Source organism: Micropterus dolomieu, linkage group LG01, assembly GCF_021292245.1.
Source record: "Micropterus dolomieu isolate WLL.071019.BEF.003 ecotype Adirondacks linkage group LG01, ASM2129224v1, whole genome shotgun sequence".
Taxonomy (NCBI): domain Eukaryota; kingdom Metazoa; phylum Chordata; class Actinopteri; order Centrarchiformes; family Centrarchidae; genus Micropterus; species Micropterus dolomieu.
The window spans coordinates 45,792,078-45,815,196 of NC_060150.1; the positions used below are offsets into that span (position 1 = coordinate 45,792,078).

At 40.4% G+C, this 23,119-nt stretch overlaps 1 protein-coding gene and 1 long non-coding RNA gene across 2 annotated transcripts in view; one reads left to right on the plus strand and one right to left on the minus strand.

Annotated features, from left to right (window-relative positions):
* The window catches only part of LOC123967532 (NACHT, LRR and PYD domains-containing protein 12-like), a 75,891-nt gene that overhangs the window by 3,564 nt on the left and 49,208 nt on the right, over nucleotides 1-23,119 (plus strand). The window contains exons 5-12 of the mRNA XM_046043652.1: nucleotides 169-273; nucleotides 622-726; nucleotides 1,666-1,794; nucleotides 3,492-3,724; nucleotides 4,938-6,762; nucleotides 7,335-7,508; nucleotides 9,043-9,216; nucleotides 11,484-11,657. Coding sequence (XP_045899608.1) covers nucleotides 169-273; nucleotides 622-726; nucleotides 1,666-1,794; nucleotides 3,492-3,724; nucleotides 4,938-6,762; nucleotides 7,335-7,508; nucleotides 9,043-9,216; nucleotides 11,484-11,657 — 2,919 coding nt within the window. The remainder of the gene's footprint in view (nucleotides 1-168; nucleotides 274-621; nucleotides 727-1,665; nucleotides 1,795-3,491; nucleotides 3,725-4,937; nucleotides 6,763-7,334; nucleotides 7,509-9,042; nucleotides 9,217-11,483; nucleotides 11,658-23,119) is intronic.
* LOC123967802 lies at nucleotides 18,832-19,297 on the minus strand. The gene is made up of 2 exons (XR_006824351.1): nucleotides 19,085-19,297; nucleotides 18,832-18,986 (listed from the first exon to the last, which is right to left on the minus strand). It is a non-coding gene; the product is annotated as an uncharacterized LOC123967802 (long non-coding RNA).

Sequence of the window (23,119 nt, forward strand, 5' to 3'; positions counted from 1 at the left end):
CAAAATTGTGACGTTGAAAACCTTAAATAATGATGTGTTATGAATCAAAGTCTAACTGGCAGAATGGGACTCCTGAAACTGATGAGATGAAATAACTCTAACTATACGTTGTTGTCAAATCCTGTGTCATGTATAATTATGAATGTAAAATATTTCTTATTTCCACAGGTGGAGAGCGGAGCCTTTAGGATCCAGCTTTCAGTCCACGGTGAGTGACTGCTCCAGACAGTCACCTCCGAACTTCAGTAATGAACCTGGACCCTCAGAAACAAAGTAAGAGTCTCTTTGAAGATGATTCAGTTTTGGGTATCTGCTAATACCGTCCTCATACTTATATTTACCTAAATATTTATTCAATATTTGTCTGTCACACTGAAATAACAGCTGTGTACTTAATCTGACAAACCTTATTTTTAAGGGGCAACTTGATTTAAAAAAAAAAAAGTCCTTGTTCAAAATTGTGACGTTGAAAACCTTAAATAATGATGTGTTATGAATCAAAGTCTAACTGGCAGAATGGGACTCCTGAAACTGATGAGATGAAATAACTCTAACTATACGTTGTTGTCAAATCCTGTGTCATGTATAATTATGAATGTAAAATATTTCTTATTTCCACAGGTGGAGAGCGGAGCCTTTAGGATCCAGCTTTCAGTCCACGGTGAGTGACTGCTCCAGACAGTCACCTCCGAACTTCAGTAATGAACCTGGACCCTCAGAAACAAAGTAAGAGTCTCTTTGAAGATGATTCAGTTTTTAATGTTATCTGGTAAGATAGATAGATAGATAGAGACTCTATTTGATCCTTTGCAGGAAATTACAATCTTTTACAGTAGCAGCAATCACATTCAGTCCTCACACATAGACCGCTCAATCCATGTAGTCAGTTAGTCAAAAATAAAAGTCTAAAAATAAATACAGTAGATAAAATAATCCGTGAAGTGAACAGTACGCCAAAGAAACTAGAATATACTGGAGTCCTAAACCCAAAGATAAAAATAAATAACAATACAAGAATAAAGCGAATAAAAGAAGCCCAAATCACAAAAAGTTAGTGCACTAAGGACAAGTATCTTGTCATACTATTAATATCAGGTTACAAAGAATCCCTCAGTTATTTTCTGTTTAAGAGCCTAATGGCGGCAGGCAGGAAAGACTTACGATGCCGTTCTGTCTTGCATTTTGGTGGGATCACCCTACCACTGAAGGTGCTCTTCTGAAACACCTCTAAAGCACGAAGTGGGTGTGAATCATTAAGCTACACTACAACACTGTTCCTTTGTAATTATTTGTCTTTTTAATATGTTTTTATTCCATTACCAGAGAGTCATTATAAATTTGGGTATCTGCTAATACCGTCCTCATACTTATATTTACCTAAATATTTATTAAATATTTGTCTGTCACACTGAAATAACAGCTGTGTACTTAATCTGACAAAACTTATTTTTGAGGGGCGACTTGATTTAAAAAAAAAAAAAAAAAAAAAAGTCCCTCCAAAATTGTGACGTTGAAAACCTTAAATAATGATGTGTTATGAATCAAAGTCTAACTGGCAGAATGGGACTCCTGAAACTGATGAGATGAAATAACTCTAACTATACGTTGTTGTCAAATCCTGTGTCATGTATAATTATGAATGTAAAATATTTCTTATTTCCACAGGTGGAGAGCGGAGCCTTTAGGATCCAGCTTTCAGTCCACAGTGAGTGACTGCTCCAGACAGTCACCTCCGAACTTCAGTAATGAACCTGGACCCTCAGACAAAAGGAGTCATGTGAGACGGTTTCTACTGTAAGCTAACCTGAAGAAGATTCAACTTTCAGTTTTCAAATTCAATGTATTTTAAAGTTTTCCTGTCCAAAGGGCAGATAGACAGATTATAGACACACAAAAAGAGAGAGAGACTAAAGCAGAAACAATCAACACTCTGCTCAGCACCACATACATTCACACACACTCAAAGCGATTTACATTTGCTATTTATGTCAGAGGTCGCACGCCTCTGGAGCAACGAGGGGTTAAGTGTCTTGCTTAGGGACACATTGGTGGACAGTGGGAAGTTGAACCCGGGTCTCTGACATGTGCCGTATCCACTGCTCCATCCCCACCCCGAGTATCTCCTACTTATTGCTCCTGACTGTTGATACAGTCCATATAATAGTCTAGTTTAGTCAGTAATATGTGTTAAGTTGGCTAAATGAGTTTCAAAAAATATCTAATTGCAATATGATTTGAGATATTATAGGGAATGATCCCTTTTACATCATTACCCTCATTTTAAGTCTGTAGAATATCATGGGTGGATTTTAAAACAGCAGTTAAATGGGCTTAAATATCTTTTGTAACATTTTAATGAGCAAGAGTTTATATCCAAGTGGGAAAAGCTCCCAAAGATTCCATAATTTTTTACCCCTAAACCTGGTAGTAAATTGACCTCTGCACGTAAGGAACTTTCGTTTTGATCTTTTAAGATCTAATGATTGACAAGTTGAATTAGAGTGAACCTGTGAGTTAAATTTAAAATAAGTCTTCAAGTGCTCTGGAATATTTTCATGACTTGAATATACCTTATAAATAAAAACTCATATTTGAGTGACATTATTATCAAAAACAGTATTGCATATGGCAATATTGCTATTTAGAAAAGATTTTAATTAATTGTTCAGCCCAACCTATTATCTGTTTATAGAAACAGTCTTGTCAAGGACTTTTAAATGTCAATACATCTTATTTAGTGGAATTTATGCAAATCAGTTAAACTGACTCGTGCATATATTATACAATAGTAGTACAAGTAAATAGTAAATATCCCTCCTGGTGGCTTCCAATAAAGAAGCTGAAAGTAATTTTCAGCTAAATCAACGTATTTCATACAGTCAGCCTCAGACAGTGGAATCTACTTTACAGTATTTTATCCCACATTCTGCCATTAATGTGAATTTCAAAATGTACACCAAAAACACCTAAAGTAAAATCAACTGTGGGTCAACTGCTTGTCATCAAGAACAGTTTCACTGCATGTTAATATTAAAAAAAATCAAATGGCAGGTTTTTGCTTTGAAAGCTGTGTCGCAGTGGAGCAGAACAACACTAGGTGATTTTCATGAAGCTCCACCACGAGGTATTGTGAATAAAATGGACAGTTTCCAGCACAGGTGTCAGGACTTTTCTAAGTTTAGCTTTTTGGACACCAGTTTCTCTGATTTGATGATTGACAACATTTTTGTTTTGTTACAGGGTAGATGCATGTGATTTGACCTCTGAGTGTGTTTTTGTTACATAAATTGGAGATTGAGATTATCTCATTTTTTATACAATGATTTACATTTATGATATAATAAAAGTTGATTCCAAAGTAAATAAACAACATAAGGATGTGAATAGAGGAACCACATACGTATATATGTAGGGAATGAGCTGCAACGTGTGAGCCGTGGCTTTGTCACCACTAATATAATGTGTTATAGAGAATGTGTTAATCTCCACAGAGAGGAGGCGACGAGGAGTCCTGTTTCTGTGGAGGAGCAGCCGTCCTGCTGTGCTTTGTGTCAGGACGTCCTGAAGGATCCAGTCTCTACCGGCTGTGGACACTGGGTCTGCAGACAGTGCATCACCTCATACTGGGACCAGTCTGCTTCACCAGGAGACTCCTCCTGTCCCCTTTGTGGAGAAAGATCAAGAGCTGGACTGCAGACAGCCGGTCAGAGCAGCTCTGTACAAAGTAAGACTGGACACCTGTCTGCTGATGTTGTCATGTTTGAAAACACTACTTGTTGTTTTTGTTTGTGACATTTGTTGGTGTCATGCAGCGCGGCTATTTAAGATCTAATATTTTGTTAGTTTCTATGATAATGCCCCCCGTCTTTGCATTAACCAATCAGAATGTTCTCAATCATGTTCTGTGACTTGTTGAATAAGCAACCAAGCGGGTGCAAGTGTTTAAACGGCTCTTGATAAGCTGGCTGTCACGAGCCCCAGCTATGTTGCCTGTTTGATAAATATAAGCAGAACAGCAAAAGAGGTTCTGGCAATGACATGAGTGAGGGAGAATCCGATGGGGGAGAGAGAACGGCGGCTCATTATTGTCTGTGTGAGAGACAGAGAGAGAGAGAGAGAGAGAAAGCGCTCTGTTTTTTAAATTCTCACAGCGTAGGCTAGCTAAAACAGCAAGTTAAATATTACCAACATTTTGTTTGATGGACGGCGAGGACAAACACATACAGTATAACAATTGGTGTAGCTTTTACTCATTGGAGAGCGCTGAGAGAAGAAAATGGACTGAGTGCAGACACTATGTTGCGTTACTGCCCTTAGATAAGTTGGTCATTGTAAAATATTTAGAGTAGGCTATGTAGCTATTTTTTAGACTACCTAAATAATGGACTATGGAACTGTGGAAATTCCTCTGTATTTCTGAACACGAGCCTGGTGTGAGCTCACCTGCGTTGTGTAGTTTGGTGCCTCTTTGAGTCTTTACAACCTTACGTGTTTTGGTTTGCTATAAACCATTTTATTCTCTGCACCAATGGAAGGCTTTTATTGTGAAGCAGCTATAGGAAATGTAGTGTGTTTGTCACAGAGATTTGCAGTGCTTTCTTAGCGGTGCTATTCAATAAAAACAGGTCAACAAGAAATTCATATATTTAGCATCATTTGGTCAGTGTATCAGGTAATATTGCAGGGAGGAGAACAGTGGTGAGCTGTTCAGATGAAGAGCTGCAGCTGCATTCTGTCACCTCTGCTGTCAATCAAACACGTACACCAACACACAGTCAGAGGCTGAGAAAAGAAGCATTATTTCTGATGCTCCCCAAACTGGACTTTATAAGCTTTACTTTTCTGTATATTCTATAATGATCATTTTTATTTAGAATAAAAAAAAATCACCTGACTGTCAAATTTTCTTTGTTTTGTCTCATTTTTCTCTTCCTTAGTGAGTCTTGGTCTGCAGCAAGTTATAGATGAACATAAGGTCAATGTGAGGAGGAGATGTGAACGTGTGACTGAAGGAACTGAAGAAACAGGAAGTGGAACCCTCCTCAACAGGATCTACACTGAGCTCTACATCACAGAGGGACAGAGTGAAGAGGTTAATACCCAACATGAGGTGAGGCAGCTTGAGACAGCTTCCAAGAAGAAACCCCTCCATGAAACTCCAATCAAGTGCCACGACATCTTTAAAGCCTTACCTGACCAACAGAGACCCATCAGAGTGGTTCTGACCAACGGCGTCGCTGGTGTTGGAAAAACCTTCATAGTGCAGAAGTTCACTCTGGACTGGGCAGAGGGCTTGAAAAACCAAGATGTCAGTCTGCTGGTTCTGCTTTCATTCAGGGAGCTGAACTTGATCAAAGATGAGCAGCACAGTCTTCTCACGCTGCTCCATGTTTTCCATCCAACATTACAGAAGGTCCCAGCAGAGAAGCTCGCTGTCTGTAAACTGTTGTTCATCTTTGACGGCCTGGATGAAAGCAGACTTTCATTAGATTTCCACAACAGTGAGGTTGTGTCTGATGTCACACAGAAGTCATCAGTCAACCTGCTGCTGACAAACCTCATCGAGGGGAATCTGCTTCCCTCGGCTCTCGTCTGGATAACTTCCCGACCAGCAGCAGCCAATCAGATCCCTCCTTCATGTGTTGACAGGGTAACAGAAGTACGAGGCTTCACTGACGCCCAGAAGGAGGAGTACTTCAGGAGGAGAGTCAGTGATGAAGAGCTGTCCAGCAGAATCATCTCACACATCAAGACCTCCAGGAGCCTCCACATCATGTGTCTAATCCCAGTCTTCTGCTGGATCACTGCTACGGTTCTGGAGCACATGTTGACTACAGACCAGAGAGGAGAGCTGCCCAAGACCCTGACTGACCTGTACTCACACTTCCTGCTGGTTCAGACAAAGAGGAAGAAGCAGAAGTACGATGAGGGACATAAGACCAGTCCAAAGGAGCTAATGGAGGCTGACAGGAAGGTTCTTCTGCAGCTGGGGAGGCTGGCGTTTGAACATCTGGAGAAAGGAAAAATCATGTTCTACCAAGAAGACCTGGAGCAGTGTGGTCTTGATGTCACAGAGGCCTCAGTGTACTCAGGAGTTTGTACAGAGATCTTCAAAAGAGAGAGTGTGATCTTCCAGAAAACAGTCTACTGCTTTGTTCATCTGAGCGTTCAGGAGTTTCTGGCTGCAGTTTACATGTTTCACTGTTACACCAACAACAACACAAAGATACTGGAGGACTTCCTGGGAAAAGGCTGGGACAGACAGAAAATGTGTTTTGTAAAATATGATAGTCGTTATCCATCCCTGGATGATTTCCTGATGAAAGCAATAATGAAATCCCTTGAAAGTAAAACTGGCCACCTGGACCTGTTTGTTCGCTTCCTTCATGGCCTCTCTTTGGAGTCCAACCAGAGACTCTTAGGAGGCCTGCTGGGTCGGACAGACAACAGTCCAGAAATCATCCAGAAAGCCATCGACAACCTGAGGAAGATGAACACAAAAACCTCTCCCGACAGAAGCATCAACATCTTCCACTGTCTGATAGAGATGAACGATCACTCAGTACATCAGGAGATCCAAGAGTTCCTGAAGTCAGAGAACAGATCAGAGAAGAAACTCTCTGTGATCCACTGCTCAGCTCTGGCCTACATGCTGCAGATGTCAGAGGAGGTTCTGGATGAGTTGGACCTGAAGAAATACAACACATCAGAGGAAGGAAGACAGAGACTGATTCCAGCAGTGAGGAACTGCAGAAAGGCTCAGTAAGTCGAGAAATGTGATATCAACAATATAAAGCAATGTATTACAACTAGTAATCAATCAGTATTACAGTGAAGATACAGACTTTACACTCAACATAACTCTTCCACATCATAAAACTTTCCTAAACTAGTAATAAAACTGCTTATTAAAATAATTCATCATGTGTTAAACTACAAAGGTCTACAAACATCATTTCTGTGTTTATAGCTAACAAGTAAGTGATTTCATAAGGACTGTTCTGTGCATTTGATACAATATCTATAATTATTGCATTGTTATTATTGTCATAGCACATGAGCGCAGTTACAATCTGCAGTGATTTTACAGCTCATTGAACATCACGTTAAAGACAGGAGGAGCTCAAATTTCAGCTTGTTTAAGACAGAGGCTGAAATGAAGCCCTACATTAAGGGCAAGTGATTGCAAATGATTTTTTTGAACTTTGAATCTTGCAAAGCTGCCATACAGGAGTCACAGAACTACAATATAGGACTGGAAATGCAGTATAATAGGTCTCCTTTAAGTTTCAGATTTTATTACATTTTAAATTTAATATTCTCTGTCATCACAGACTTTCCTACTGTGGACTCTTAGAGACTCACTGTGATGTTGTGGCTTCAGCTATGATGTCCAACCCCTCCCATCTGAGAGAGCTGGACCTAAGTGACAACAACCTGCAGGATTCAGGAGTGAAGCTGCTGTCTGCTGGACTGTTAAGTCCGCAGTGTAGACTGCAGACTCTGAGGTCAGTTCATGTATTTTGCTCTTGTTTTCCGTCACTTCTCTTATTATCTGGGGTTTTCTGAGCACAAATAACAACAGCTCTAAAATTTGTCAGTCTGAACAGTTTTGGCTCCAAATTTAGTCTGAACTCTAACTAGATTCATGTTATTAAGTAAACTAAAGGATTTATCCTTCAATGTGCTTTGGATTTTTGTTACATGTGAGACACATTTACAGCGATCAGCCCTTACATTCTGACCACTGACAGGTAAAGTGAATAACACTGATGATCTCCTTACCATGGCACCTGTGAGTGGGTAGGATATATTAGCAGTAAACATTCTGTCCTTACAGTCGATGCATTAGAAGCAGGGAAAAAAACACTCTGCAGTGGTAAGCACCAATCAAGTGTAGTCCAAGGAAGAAAAACTGGTGGTTTGTAGGTGGCTGATGAACGTTGGCGGCATTGACAAGTCCGTGTGGTCCTATCCAACAGACAATCTACTTTAGGTGAAACTGTTGAAAAAGTTGATGCTGGTTCTAATGGAAATGTGTCAGAACAGACAGGGCATCGCAGTTTATTGCGTATGGGGTTGCGTAGTCACTGACCAGTCAGGGTGTCCATGCAGACCCTTGTCCACTGCCAAAAGCACCTACAATAGGCATGTGAGCTTCAAACTTGGCCACAGAGCGTTGAAAGAATGGCCTGGTCTTATGGCTATTTACACATGGCAGGTGTGTTGCTGCGGTCCCAAGAATTGGAGTGTAGCTTTTGGTGCAATTTGGACACACACATTCAAAAAGAACAAATATACTACAGAACAGTGCAGAATGGATTAGCTCGTGTTGGTGGGGCTTAGGCCTATATGTTCAACGATTAATAAACTTTGAGTAAACTACAGTACGGCATGAACCGATCCGCTCTGCAAAAGCGAGGGCAGGGTATGCTCATTGGGCCAGGGCTCATATGCTCCCATGTGGAGTTGTATTGTTGAAACGTATTTGTTGAAACAGAGTTACAAGAGTTTAATGAAGTTCTAAGGAAGCACTGAATATCTAGCAGTATCTCTTCCATTGTCATGATGTTTCAGTGTTGTTTTGCTGTGGATGAAACCAATGTGACAGACAGATGTGGAACAATCTAAGAAGGAATATATTAATCATTATGGGATTCTGTAGAAAGCATCTGTCATAGTATTTTTCATAAAATTACTTAAAATTGTTATGAATTACAAGAAACAGAAGACAATGAAAATAACGAAAGTTCCAACATGTCTGATTTGATAATTGTTCCAGACTGTTCTGAGATCAGCAGCATGTTATTACTTGGTGTTGACATGAATAGGTGTATGAATATTGTGCTGACATTTGGATGATGTCTGTATAAGCCTGACATTATGATGACCCACAATAACACAATGACAAAGTCACTCTACTCATTTTAGGGAAAGGTCATTGATTAGGACATAGTAATGTTGAGCTACACATTTAAAATCTGAACACACCTAATTGGATTATAAATTGATTTTTATCACCATCATTTATTCTTTATTCAGATTGAGTTACTGCAGTTTGTCAGAGATCAGCTGTGCTTCTCTGGCCTCGGCTCTGAAGTCCAACCCCTCCCATCTGAGAGAACTGGAGCTGAGTCACAACAAGCTGCAGGATTCAGGAGTGAAGCTGCTATTTGAATATCTGGAGAGTCCACATTGTAGACTGGAGATTCTGAGGTCAGACACCATGTTTTACTTCTGTGCTGAGATTAATATGATGTGAAAGTTGTTATATTCTTTACTGTTTCTTGTTACTTATACTGATATAACAATTATAACCCGGATTCTGAACAGGTATCAGCAGAAACATCTTTCTTTTTTCAGCATAAAGAGTCTATGTTTGGTAGCAACTGTCCCTATTAGAGTGGTCGAGCACAAGGTGTAGCGACAAGTGAGCACGTTCATGTGAAACTGACACAGTTGTGCTTACCTCAAGCACACGCGCCCGCAGCGGAAGTTGAATTGTCTTGAACATTTTGTACGTGACATGCAGTACAGATCATTGGAAGAGACTGATCCTTGCTGTTTGTGAGTTTCCAGAATCTATTACTGTTTGGTAGAGTATCCCCGCAAAACTAGAAGTAGGCCAATCAGGTAAAGTTATGTAGTATAAAATTTTAATTTAAGTTAAATAGGCTACAGCTGTGTAGTGCACAGAAACCATTGCCATGGTTACTCTCAATAGAGCTCCTGCCGTTTACTCACAGAGCGCTGTTCTCCACACGCTGCATCCAAGTAGGTCTGCTCCCTCCACTGCTTGTTTGGGTGGGTGATCTGCAGGCTGATCAACATACCCCTCCTGTGACCCATGGTTTGACTGTATGTGTATTCAGAGCCAGTGAGCCACAGACTTTTAAAATAATAATAATTTTTTAAAAACTGCGTTAATGTCATTGTCAGAATTTATTAATTAATGCGTTAACTCAATAATAACGTGTTAACGTGTCCAGCCCTAAAATAAATATTACAAATAAATGAAGCACATGCAATCTACAGTATAATTTCTAACCTACATACAAGAGCAAACTACCCTAATCCTACTACCTGGAGGTCCACGCGCAGGATGAGCACTAAGCCAGACCATAAGAACAGAACAAATCAAAATAAGGAAAAGAAAACCACCCTGACAGTGACTCACTATCAACAACCCAAACTATACAAAACACAGCTCTATACAGTTGTTGCATTCAAAAGATAGTAGAAAACGTGTTCTAATCCCACCAACTATGAAGCCGATCCCTACCTGGGTCTCCCTGACTAAGTTAGCCTAGCCCTAACGTTACATACACTCCCCTTGTATTAGCGGTTGCCACCTGTTACGTGGCGGCCAGATGCCACCCTGATCCCAACCGGGCTGTCTTGAGGGATAAAGCAGTCGTGGCAAGACAGCTACATGACACGCAGCATGCCAGCTCTTCATGCGGAGGACAAAAGCATAACACACTCAAGGCTCATCAACAGATGCCTATCGGCTAATCACAGCGCACACTGGTGAACTCTTTTCAAAACTTAAATTGAAAAGGTGTTTGCCTGATGTTTTAAATGTTTGCATCTGCCCAGCTCACTATAATCTGCTATGGCCCAATGACGTCATGAACTGATTAATAATTATATTAGTTGGCAGCTGATTTCATCATTGATTTTTGACGATGATTGGTGGCACCTCAAGTTAGCTAAAGATAAATTATCAACAAGCAAAAAGAAAAATATATTGAATACTGGAAAAAAAACGACCAAAACACAAAGTAAATTCCAATGTTATCTGACCCTAAAAAGAGAATTCACACAGGCAAATTACCTGTGCACAATTAAATGTCCTAAACTAAGAAAAATGTTGACAACATACAGACTGAGTGAACACAGCCTGGTCATAGAAAAGGGTTGCCACAGACAGAGCTGGCTACCACAGGAGGAGAGACTTTGCTCCAAGTGTGACACAGGACAGGTAGAGACTGCACTTTCTAACCTAAAACAAGACAAAGACACTTTGCAAAAATTCCCCAAATATACCCCGAATTCGAATTCATATCAGACACACAGAAACTCCCCTATATCCTGGGAGAAATGCGAGAATGCCAAATAATTGCAGCAAAATATATCTTCTCATGCCATGAAGTGAGGACAACCAGTGGAAACTCAGACACCACTAATTAATATATTAAACAATTGTACTGTTAACCTAACATAAGATTATTTCTACCTACTACACACACACACACACACATTAACTTTTTTATTTATTTTATTTTATTTATTTGATGAAAACAGGTAAAAACATCAAAGATTTCTGGGCTGGGCTAATCCCCCAATGTTGAAGAGCCTAGAAAATCAGGTGTTTGGAGTTTCCATTTTCTAAACTTTCTTCAGCTCTGAACGTATTATTAAACACTTAATGATTTCAAGCAGATTGTCTTTTAAAGTTACATATTTTTTTCTTTATTCAGATTGAGTGACTGCAGTTTGTCAGAGATCAGCTGTGCTTCTCTGGCCTCAGCTCTGAAGTCCAACCCCTGCCATCTGAGAGAGCTGGAGCTGAGTCACAACAAGCTGCAGGATTCAGGAGTGAAGCTGCTGTGTGATTTTCTGGAGAGTCCACGCTGTAAACTGGAGACGCTGAGGTTAGTTCACTGACTCTCTGTTACTATTGTAGATCTGATATGTTGAAATTACAATTGAGCCTATTTTATGTTCCTGCATAACTTACATCAACAAAGTAAATAAGTATGTAAATTTAGTCTATAATGTAGTCTGTAGTCACAAAAGACTTATACAAAAGAAACTGTAGAAAATGTCCGCTGTTAGTTGTCAAAGTAAATTAATGGGTATAGTTTTGGGTAAATTTTCACATCTGTATTGCATTAATTCATTGAGCTGACACTTTTATCTTAAGCGACTTACAATTGCTTTATATGTCAGAGGTGCCTCTGGAGCAACTAGAGTTTAGTGTTTTCCTCAAGGACACATTGGTGATATATTTTTTTAAACTGATCAAGTTTTCTACTGAAGTAGAAATATTTCTTAGGCTTCTGTTGATTTCACTTTTTATTCACAAATAACATCTGATTATTGATATTGATTGTTCAGGACACGCACACACACAAAATCAAAGCATATTTCCAAATACAGCTGTTTAAAGAATCAACGTAGTTTCTCTTGCCTGAGATCAGCAGCATGTTATTATTATCAATCATTATTATCTGTGGTGACATGAATAGGTGTGCTGACTTTTGGATGATGTCTGTAGAAGGTTGATATGATGATCCACAATAACACAATGACACAGGCACTCTACTCATTTAAGGGAAAAGCTCATTAATTGGGACATAGTAATGTTGAGCTACACATTTAAAACCTGAACACATCAGGATTATAATTAGACTTTATTTCCATCATTTTGTCTTTATTCAGATTGAGGCACTGCAGTTTGTCAGAGATCAGCTGTGCTTCTCTGGCCTCAGCTCTGAAGTCCAACCCCTCCCATCTTAGAGAGCTGCAGCTGAGTGACAACGACCTGCAGCATTCAGACGTGAAGCTGCTGTCTGATCTTGTGGAGAGTCAACACTTCAGACTGGAGACTCTGAGGTCAGTAGAGGGTTGGAGTCAGTCCATGCTGGTTTCAGCAGTATTGTACTAAACACAGTTAGTATCAAAGCAAAGATCCAGTATTTCCTATAAACCTCCAAACTTCTCAGCAGCAGCTTTCCTCAGTGAAGCTGAATGGTGACAGGCTTCAGGATTGGATAGAAAGACACAGAGAAAGAAAGAACAGTCAGCCAATCAGAGCAGCCAGAAGCTTTACTTCTTTCCTTCCACTTTATTTCCACTGTGGACTTGAGTGACATCTGCAGAGTAAGACTTGATGTCCAAAGTCTCTGCATGTCATGGACGTCGTTAGGACTATTTTAGGGGGGCTGAAGCCACCCTAACATGGTCCTATGTCCCCCACCCCCCACCCAAATAATAACAAGAAAATTTACTATTTCTCTCTGTCCCTTTTATTTGCCTTGTGAATTTCAACAGCTCTTTTACACATTAGTGTACATTCACCTACGATCCAACGCCACAGCTGCTGCCCAGCTGATCACTGATGTCTGGACACTATCTGCCCAGAGGCACCCAAGTTTATCCTTAGACATTTTAATCTTAATGAACTTACAGACACTGTTTCATCATACATCACATTCTGTGTGGAGTCAGTAATCCCAACTAAAAAAGTGGTTACTTACCCAAATAATAAACCCTGGGTGATTAAAGAACTTAAATCTGCTATCAATAAAAAGAAAATAATTTTTTATTCAGGAAACCCCCTGGAGAAAAAAGCAGTTTCCAGAGAGTTAAGGATGAAATAAGTAAGGCAAAAACAAAGTACAGAAATACAATTGAAAGTCTGTATTTTAGAGGGGACCTCAGGGCAGCCTGGATAGGTATAAAATCCATGGCATCAATTAATCAGTCTTCCTGTGAGACCAAGCAGGTCATTCATGTAAATGGTGTGGATGATGCTGACTTGGCATTAATTCTTTCTTTTATCGATTTGAAAAGTCAGACTTCATTCAGACTGTGAATGATATCTCTAAGCTGTGGGAATCTTTGGTTCCACAGAGTGATAACACAAGGAAATGTCACAAATCTTTTCAAGAAAGTAAACACATGTAAAGCTACTGGCCCTGACTCCAGCTCAGCGAGGTGTTTACATCACTTTTTCAGATGTGTATCAGTATATATCAGTCAGAGTGTGGTCAGATTCCAGCCATATAGTAGAAACATCAACTATAAAACCTGTACTGAAATCCAATAACACAAAAGATGTGAACGGATTCAGACAAGTTGCATTAGCATCACTTGTGATGAAAAATTTAGAGAAAATACTGAAAGATGAAATTGTCTATCAAGCTGGGAAAGGTGTGGATGACTCTAAGATCATAATTTTTCACAGATTATACAAGCACCTTGAAAACCCCAAATCACATGCAAGACTTTTATTTGCTGATTTTTCTTCAGCTTTTAATTGAGCTACTTGCCTCTTATTTTAATCTACCTGATCCAAACAGACTACAGCAGGTATTTGTGAATGGCCACATGTCCAGTATCATCACATTAAATACAGGTTCTTCGCAGGGCTGTGTCCTTTCTCGTTTGCTCTTTATTATGTACTTCACCTTAACCTCAAGTTTGACAAAAACGCAGTCAATCGCTAAACGGGGACAACAAAGAATCCACTTGATGCGGAAGCTAAATTCTTTTAATGTTTCCCAGAGTATCTTATGTAACTTTTATTATTCATTTATTGAAAGTCTTTTAACATTTTCTTTTATCTGCTGGTTTTATGGATTCTCTGTGAAGGACAAGAATAGAATCAGCAGCATTGTTAAAATCCTCTCCAAGATCATTGGAGTTCAGCTGACAGACCTGAACCCCCAAGAAAAAAATTTTGTATTCCTTCTGCTATCAGGGCCGGTATTTATCAAGCTTCTCAAAGTTTTCAAATCCCAGTTATTTAAGACCGCTCGACAGGTCTCTCAAGTGGTTAACCAGTAGGGGCTTGTGATGACACTTTGGAGACAGAGACATGCATCTTTCAGGAGAGGAAGAATGTTTCTGAATTATTTGACGATGCGCAGTCAATAAGATGGGGGCATAATCTTTGTCAACGAGTTGGTGAGGGACGTCATCTCGCCACTAACTTTACACAGTAATACATTTTCAGTTAAATTGAAGGTGGTGATGATGCTTTGTTTATTTGCCACAGGACAATGCTGTGAATGCTGATGATTTTGGCCGTCACAACCATCAATAAGCCGAATAGTCGACTTCCCAACAACACCCCCGACAGAAGCAAACACAGTTCATGCAAATAGCCAGCAATACAGGAGTAGTAGGCGCATTTGATGGCGCTCACATAAAGATAAACTTTTTTGTCTTTCATTTATTAATGTGTAGGCCTATATCATAATTTAATATCTTGAAAATTCTTTATTGTTAAACGTGTGTAGAATATAATCTCCCCTTAGGAATTTCACCATTCAATGTGAATTTATCTGAGAATTTTCTTAAATAAGGAAATCTATTCAGTGATTGGTCCTTGGCTACATCATCATCCAAAATCCTGTTTGCGGCACAGCAAAGTGTCGTAAATCAGCCCTAAGACTGACACTTAAGATATAGTCCTACACTTCACTCAAATTAGGACTATGATACTTGAAAACTAACTTTATAGCAAAGCTTTGAGCCAAGAATTTTTTTACTCTTAAGTCATTTCTTAGCAGTGTTCTTATGAGTAATTCAGAGAAGCTTGATAAATACAGGTTTTTAAATACTGTTGACAGCGGCAACTAGTCATGTGCCAGGCATCATAAACCTCTGTATTTATTTATTTACTGAGTATTTATTATCTATTTATTTATTTATTTTCTTGTATTATATTCCCTGCTTGGTCCTGTGTATTCGCTGTTTTGTTCTGGTGCCCAAATGCAATATTCTGTCAATGACAGGGTTTCTGAATGCTTGATTGATTGTTGTCTTTTTGCCTTGTTTGATATGACTGGCAGGCTAAAACTGAATTAACCTATGGGGATAAATAAAGTTGTTTGAATTGAATTTAACTGACCAGATGCATATTGAGGATATTTTAGCAGAGAGATAGAGAGAAGCAAGAGATTGCAGAGATGGGGACTCGAGTTAGAGACTCGGACTCGAGTGCGACTTAAGTCGCACACACAGTGACTTCAGACTCGACTTGAGACTCGTCCTCAAAAGACTTCAGACTCAACTCGGACTCGAGGCGCGGGACTGTTGAACAATGTTTCTTTTTTAGGACACGTCTGATGAGCTTGCCGTTATTCCCTCCCTCAGTTACCTATAACCTGCCTACGTAATGCGTAAAATCTGCTGCGCGCAGGACAACAAACACCGGCAGCTGCTGAGCCATTCATCATAAACTTTGGCTTTAAAACATCATACAACAAGTCCCAAACAAAGAAGCGCTGAACGCAAATATGTGGTGAATGAACATGTTTAGCTCAGCATTGGCCATCTAATGTTAGCTTGCTTCTTGCTTCAGCTACGAGCTCCTGGAGGTTTACTCTGACTGTTGTTCATTATGAAAAGATGAACGAGCGTTTGTTTACTTGCCAAACTTGTGGTGGTCGATTAACGTAATCATTTACGTCCTGCTGGCTGCCATCACGTTATAATTATTACCGTTGGCTGGAAAGAGGTTAGGAACAGGTTTATTGTTGATCATTTAACCTTACAGTTTTATTTAGTTATATCCTAACATTACACTGGTTTGAGAGTCTGCAGGGTGTGTTGACTTACAGTAGTTTGAGCTGTCACTGATTGCATTGCACATTATAGTTGTGCGCTGTAAGTTAAAAACAGATTACAGTTTATTGGTTTGAGAGTCTGGGGGATGTGTTGACTTACAGTAGTTTATTAGCTGTCATTAACTGCATTGCACATTACATGGTTGTGCTCTGTAAGTTAAAAACATGTTACAGCTTTATTTTTGACCATGTAACTTTATAGTATTATTTAGTTAACTTTACACTGGGTTTGAAACACAACAGGGTTTGTTGACTTAGTAGTTTATAAGCTGTCGTTAATTGTGGACGCATTGTACATTAGGCTACATGGTTGTGCTCTGTAAGTTAAAAACAGACAGATTTATTGATCATGCTACGTCACAGTTTTATTGACTTACAGTATTTAATAAGCTGTCATTAATTGCATTGCAAATTACTTGGTTGTGCTCTGTAAATAAAAAAAAGGTTAACAGTATTCCTTATAGTTATGAAGTTTTATTAGCAACCTGGATTGAACGTAGCAGGTGATACAACATTTGTAATAACCACGAGAGACTTGAGACTTGACTTGGACTCTTGATCAGAGACTTGAGACTTGACTTGGACTCTAGCTCAAAGACTTGAGACTTGACTTGGACTCTAGCTCAAAGACTTGTGAGCATCTCTGAGAGATTGGCAGGGCAGCTGATTCTGAGGTCAGTAGTATTCTACAGGTCTGTAGCGGTCTACAGGTCAGTCTGTGGTCTACATGTCTAAGAAAATGTGGGGAGTTTTTGACATACCAATTTATGTCATGATATTTATTATATTTACTATATTCCGACCATCTTAACTTTCTGCATTTATTGGATGTAATAAATTAAATGAAGAGCTGCACTGACTTAAGTTCTGTCAAACTTGTTGTTGGTGCAAAAATATTCCCCAGAATGCAGGAAATTGTTTAAGACTCAAAATATTCAAGGCGAGGACCTCCAGACCCCCTCCCCCCAATGGACAGATTTCAGGATTCATGACAGAAACTCATTGTCATTGTATACAAAATACAATGAAATGCAGTTTAGAGCAAAACATTGAACTTAGCAGCTTTCAAATAGCATATAAGCAATAAACAATTCTTCTGACTTCGGACGCCCATGTAAAACTTCAGTAACGTTTGGTCAATAGAGGAGAAATGGAAGAACAGAGTATTTCTGTTACTTTGTATTTGTTAACATCATGGTTTCTTCACTGGTTGTTGACATACAGTAAGTGTAGCTCTAATACAGCAACAAAAGATGCGAGTGCAAAGATTTTGCAAGTGGAAGTTAAGCATACCCTGGGGGCTAAGCCCCCTGTCTTTCAATCCTAGTAACATCCCTGCTGCAGGTCTCAGTGTGTTTACTCCAATACGTTATCATGAGAGCTGAAAGGAAGCTGGCTACGCAACCCAGTCGCTCCACTTCTGTCTGACAGCTGATGAAGGGAGTCTCTGTAAACTCTGGTTTATGACTTCTGCTGTCTGTCTTCTTCTCTCACCAGATGGAAGTGATCTCTGTCAGAGAGTGAGTGATGAGAAAGGTGGTGGTGTTGAGAGAGGATCAGCTGTGTCCTGATGATCCAGAGAGGTTGAAGCAGCAGCATCAGCTTGTGTGTCGAGAGGCTCTGACTGGGCCATGTTACTGGGAGGTAGAGTGGAGAGGAGAGCTTCATCCAGCAGTGACTGAGAGGAATCACAACAGTGCTGCAGTCTGAACTGCTCTGAGATCAGCTCCACTGTCAGACACAAAGTCAAGTCCACCATCATCCCTGTGTGTTCCTCTGAATTTGACAGAGTGTCATCTGTGTATCTGGACTGCTCTGCTGCTGCTCTGTCCTTCTACACAGTCTCTGCAGACACACTGAGACTCCTCCACTACTTCTGCTCCACACTCAGATACCTTCTCCATCTGGACCTGGACTTTATTTCATACAGATGTTCTGAACCCAAAGTGTCTCTGCAGATTAGTTCTGTTTATGACAATATAACTGCAGATCAACACATTTAAACTGATTTTTTGGTTTTGCTTTCTGTTTCAGCTCCACCTTGTGGATTGATGTGGAATTGTAGTTAATTTCCACATTATATTTCTAACACATTTTGGAAGTTGATGTGAAAAAGCAGCATCCAGCATGCATGCAAAAAGTAACTTTTCTGAAGTTCTGCTTATTACCACCAATACTAGACTTTTCTTACAATTTAACAGATAAATGTTTGTAACACACAGAAACAAGAAGAAAAAAAACCTGTAGAAAGTTTGGATTTCATTAAAGTTTCTTGATGTCTACAAAAAAAAAAGATTTGATTTCAGCTTCTTAAATAGAAATATTTTCTGGTTTCATTACTCCTTTATGATAAAGCAAATATATTTGGGTTCAATTCAATTTTATTTAAATAGCACCAAATCACAACAACAGTTTAGCGCTTATCATAATAGAGCAGATCTAGACTCAAACGCAGACCAGAGTTTAGTTCAGGTTAAGGAGTATTTATTCAAGACCAGTGCAAACAGACAAAGGCTAGGCGGATGATGTTCTGGTTGGTCAGAGGGTTTGTGGTCCGGGCTCCAATGCTCAGGTTCTTGTGGTGCTGGTGAATGATCGGAGTACAGGATCCAGGCTGGTATTCTGCGGTCAAGACAGGGAAACACAAGTTACTTTTGGTAGCTCAAAAACACAGACAAGATTCAGAAAGCTCAGCTAGTTTGGCTGGCTTGTGTTCGTACTGAGTGGTACAACGAGCCAGCGGGGGTTGGAGGGTTGGTCTGGCTTTTAAAGGTGAGTAGATTGCAGGATTTGGAACAGGTGTGCTTGATTGACGTGATGCGCCTCAGGTGAGTAGACAGTAGCACTGGCGACCACGCTCACCAGCAGCCTCAGAGCATGAGGGAGAGAGCAGAAACACAGAGACAGACGCAAACCAAAACACACACCAAGCACACAGCAGACATACCAGAAAAGGGGAGAGGAACTCAAAAATTACATTTACACTCATACATAGGCGGAAATCCCGGGGGGAAGGGGAGGATCAAGTCCCCACCTATCTGAGGGGTGTCCTCCCTTAAAAAACATCAAATTATATAATGATATATACTTATAATAATAATAATTGTGTAAATAGTAAAACAATACAAACAAGCCAATTACAGTGCATTTTAAGTTTACAAACATTTTGAGCCCCCCCTCCCTTGCCTGACAGTGGTTTGGTCCACAGCCTGCTTTCCCTCTCACAGGAGTCAAGTCGGAGACAACCAGTTCAAATCTGTCAGTAGTTGTGGAGCTCCAGTATGCTTTCCCTCTCACAGGAGTGTGGTCTGAGAAAATCAGTTCAAATCTGTCAGTAGTTGTGGAGCTCCAGTAATGTTCTGGGCCACTGATCAGTTTCAAACAGTGATTACTTCAGTAATTTACCACACAGTAAGGGCCTTTTATTTCGAAACTACACTTCATAACAATATTTCATATCACAATTCACAGGGTAACAATGTAGCCCAAAGGTTATTGTGTTTAATTAAAAAAGGCTCTTGTCTGATAGACAATAAAACTGTTGTTGTTATTGAATCATATTCATCTCATGCGAAAATCTTCAGCCAAAATAAAATAGCCTACATTAAAGGACAGAATAGAACATGGCATAACTAGATACACAGGGGGATCACGTAACAAGCAACAAAGGATTAAAAAGAAAAATAGTTATCTTGTCTTTATACAACTGTTTTAAATTCTTCAGATTATATAATGCTTCAATATAATATTTGATTTATATTGAAATGTTGCATTTGTGAATGTAATATTTTTCATATAGGATAAAGAGGTTTAAATATATAGCCTAGACTTTTCTTTACAATGAATAACAATATTTTCATAAAAGAATATATTTATTTTTCGTCATGTCTAAAGTCACGTTCTTAAAGAAATATTCGTCACAAACACGAAATTAATGACAAATGCTTTCAGTTTCATTATTGCATGAAAAACACATTTTTCCTCAACATGAATCCTGAATCTTAATACAACTGTTGTTTATTTGATACACATATTACCAGGGGGATGAAAGAGTTTTTATTAAGTCTGTGAGCTGGGCTGGGACAGCAGTCTGCCACTGAACACACTCCTCTGTCCGATGAAGGTGTTGTGCAGAGGGTGGTGGGCGTTGTCCAGTATGGACAGCAGTTTGTCCAGGGTCCTTCTTTCTGCCACTGTCACTAGAGAGTCCAGCTCTGAGCCCACCACTGAGCCAGCTCACCTCACCAGTCTGTCCAGTCGACCGGCGTCTCTCTTCTTGCTGCTTCCTCCCCAGCAAACTACAGCATAAAAGAGGACACTGGCCACCACAGACTGGTAAAACATCTGCAGCAGTTTTTTGCAGATGTTGAAGGACCCCAGTCTTCTCAGGAAGTACAGACGGCTCTGCCCAGCTTGTCATCCAGCTGCAGCCCCAGATATTTGTATGTCTTGACCACCTCCACATCGACCCCCTCGATGGACAAAGGTTGGAGATGTGGTTTCTTCCTTCTGAAGTCCACCACCATCTCCTTGGTCTTGGAGGTGTTGGTTGGTACTGCACCACCTCACAAAGTCCTCTACCAGGCTCCTGTACTCTTCCTCCTGTCCATCCTTGATACAGCCAACTATCACAGTATTGTCTGAGTATTTCTGCATGTGGCAGAGCCCGGTGTTATACTGGAAGTCAGATGTGTACAAGGTGAAGAGGACGGGAGAGAGCACGGTCCCCTGTGGTGCTCCGGTGCTGCTGACCACAGTGTCTGACGTGTGGCCCTTCAGTCTGACGTACTGCGGTCTCTCTGTGAGGTAGTCCGTAATCCATGTCACCAAGCGTGGGTCCACCCTCATCTCTCTCAGCTTTTCTCTTAGCAGGAGCGGCTGGATGTGTTGAAGGCGCTGGAGAAATAAAAAAAACGTCATTCTTACAGAGCCGCTCACCTTGTCCAGATGTGAGTAGGCCCTGTGGAGCAGATAGAGGATGGCATACTCCACACCCAACTTCTCCTGGTATCCAAACTGCAGTGGATCTTGTCCATTGTAAACCTGGGGTCTGAGGACATGTAGCAGCAGCCGTTCAAAGGTCTTCATGATATGTGATGTCAATGCTACTGGTCTGAAGTCACCCGGCTCCCTGGGGTGTTTTTTCTTGGGAACTGGGATGAGACATGAAGTCTTCCAGAGCACTGGGACCCTCCCCAGCTGCAGGCTCAGGTTGAAGACATGCTGCAGTGGCTCCCCCAGTTCAGCAGAACAGGCTTTAAGCATCCTTGGACACACTCTGTCCGGGCCCGCTGCTTTCTTTGGACGGAGCCTCCTCAGCTCTCTGGTCACCTGATCCTTGGTGATGGTGGTGGGGAGGGGTGTTGAACTGTCCGTGTGTGGAGGGTGGGGGTGGTCTGCAGTCTGAGGTGGTGATGGACATGGTGGTGTCATTGGGGGAGTTGATGGCTATGGGGGTGTGAAGTGGGACATCACTGGTTGGCCATCGTCATCGCTGGTTGTGTTTAAGCCTTTGTCACAAGACCAGCTAAAGGAAAACGTGGTTTAGCATGGTTGTTATATTGTATAATTGTATAGGCATTAATCTGTTGAATACACATAGAGATTGTACTAATATTCATTTATCTCTGTTGTAGAACCACACACACAAACAAACCTGCTCAGCCTCTGTTTCAATAAACGACTAAAGGGAACATCTTGTCTGGACTGCATTCCAACCAATGCCCGAGTGGCCACACAGTGTCCTAAGCATTATATACAGTTCAGACTTTTCCAGTCAACAAAACACAAGGTATTGATTTGGAGACACTGTGACACATTACAATAGAATCTATTAAAAACATCAGGAATTTTTCAAATAAATATTTATTAATATTTATTAATAGCGCAGCTCAGGAGATAGAGGGTTGCCCGGTAATCGAAAGATTGGCGGTTCACTCCCCAGCTCCTCCAGGCATGCAGCCTGGAAGTCGAAGTGTCCTTGGGCAAGATACTGAACCCCAAATGAATGTGTGAATGTTACTTTCTGTTTGAGTACTTAGGCTCAGTGTGTGAATGGTGATGTAAAATTGCTTTGAGTGGTCACAAAGACTATAAAAGCGCTATACAAATGCATTTGTTCACAGTCGAAGCTTCGCAGCGAAACAAGGATCATGCCTTTTTGGTGATATGGGGGTGCTCTACGTCTGATTTTACATAGAACTACCAGTTTTCTCTCAATAAGTTCATATACAGCCTATTACAATATGCATTTCAACGTTTAATGCTGTAAATAAACATATAAAAAGAATAAAACTTTCAATAAATGTTTTTTTTTAGTGCGTAAATAAATCCAAAATTATAACCCTAACCCTGTGTTGTCAGTGTGCATGTGTAGGCGTAGGGTGTATTTAGTGGCAGGAGAGAGCAAGCCCCGACTTCACCAGTGTTGTGCCGAGTTGTCCGCACCTCGCGGGACTTTCAGATAATTTATCACCGTTGATGAACCACACAAAGTATGTTTTATTGTTAATTAAATAGCCGGCTACTTGAAATAAACCCGTGAGGAACCGCGATGTGCATGCAGTTGTCAGCAGCATGGCATGCACGCAAAACTACACAAGACCGATGAACGACAGGTGAGACAGAGAGAGAGAAGCTTCAAAAAGCCTCAGTTTAGCTGGAAATTTACAGTGCAAGTTATATGAATAGAGACTGCAGCTGAGCAACTTTTCAAGATTAAAGTGGAGCTACCATGTGTAACCCACTCTTCCCCC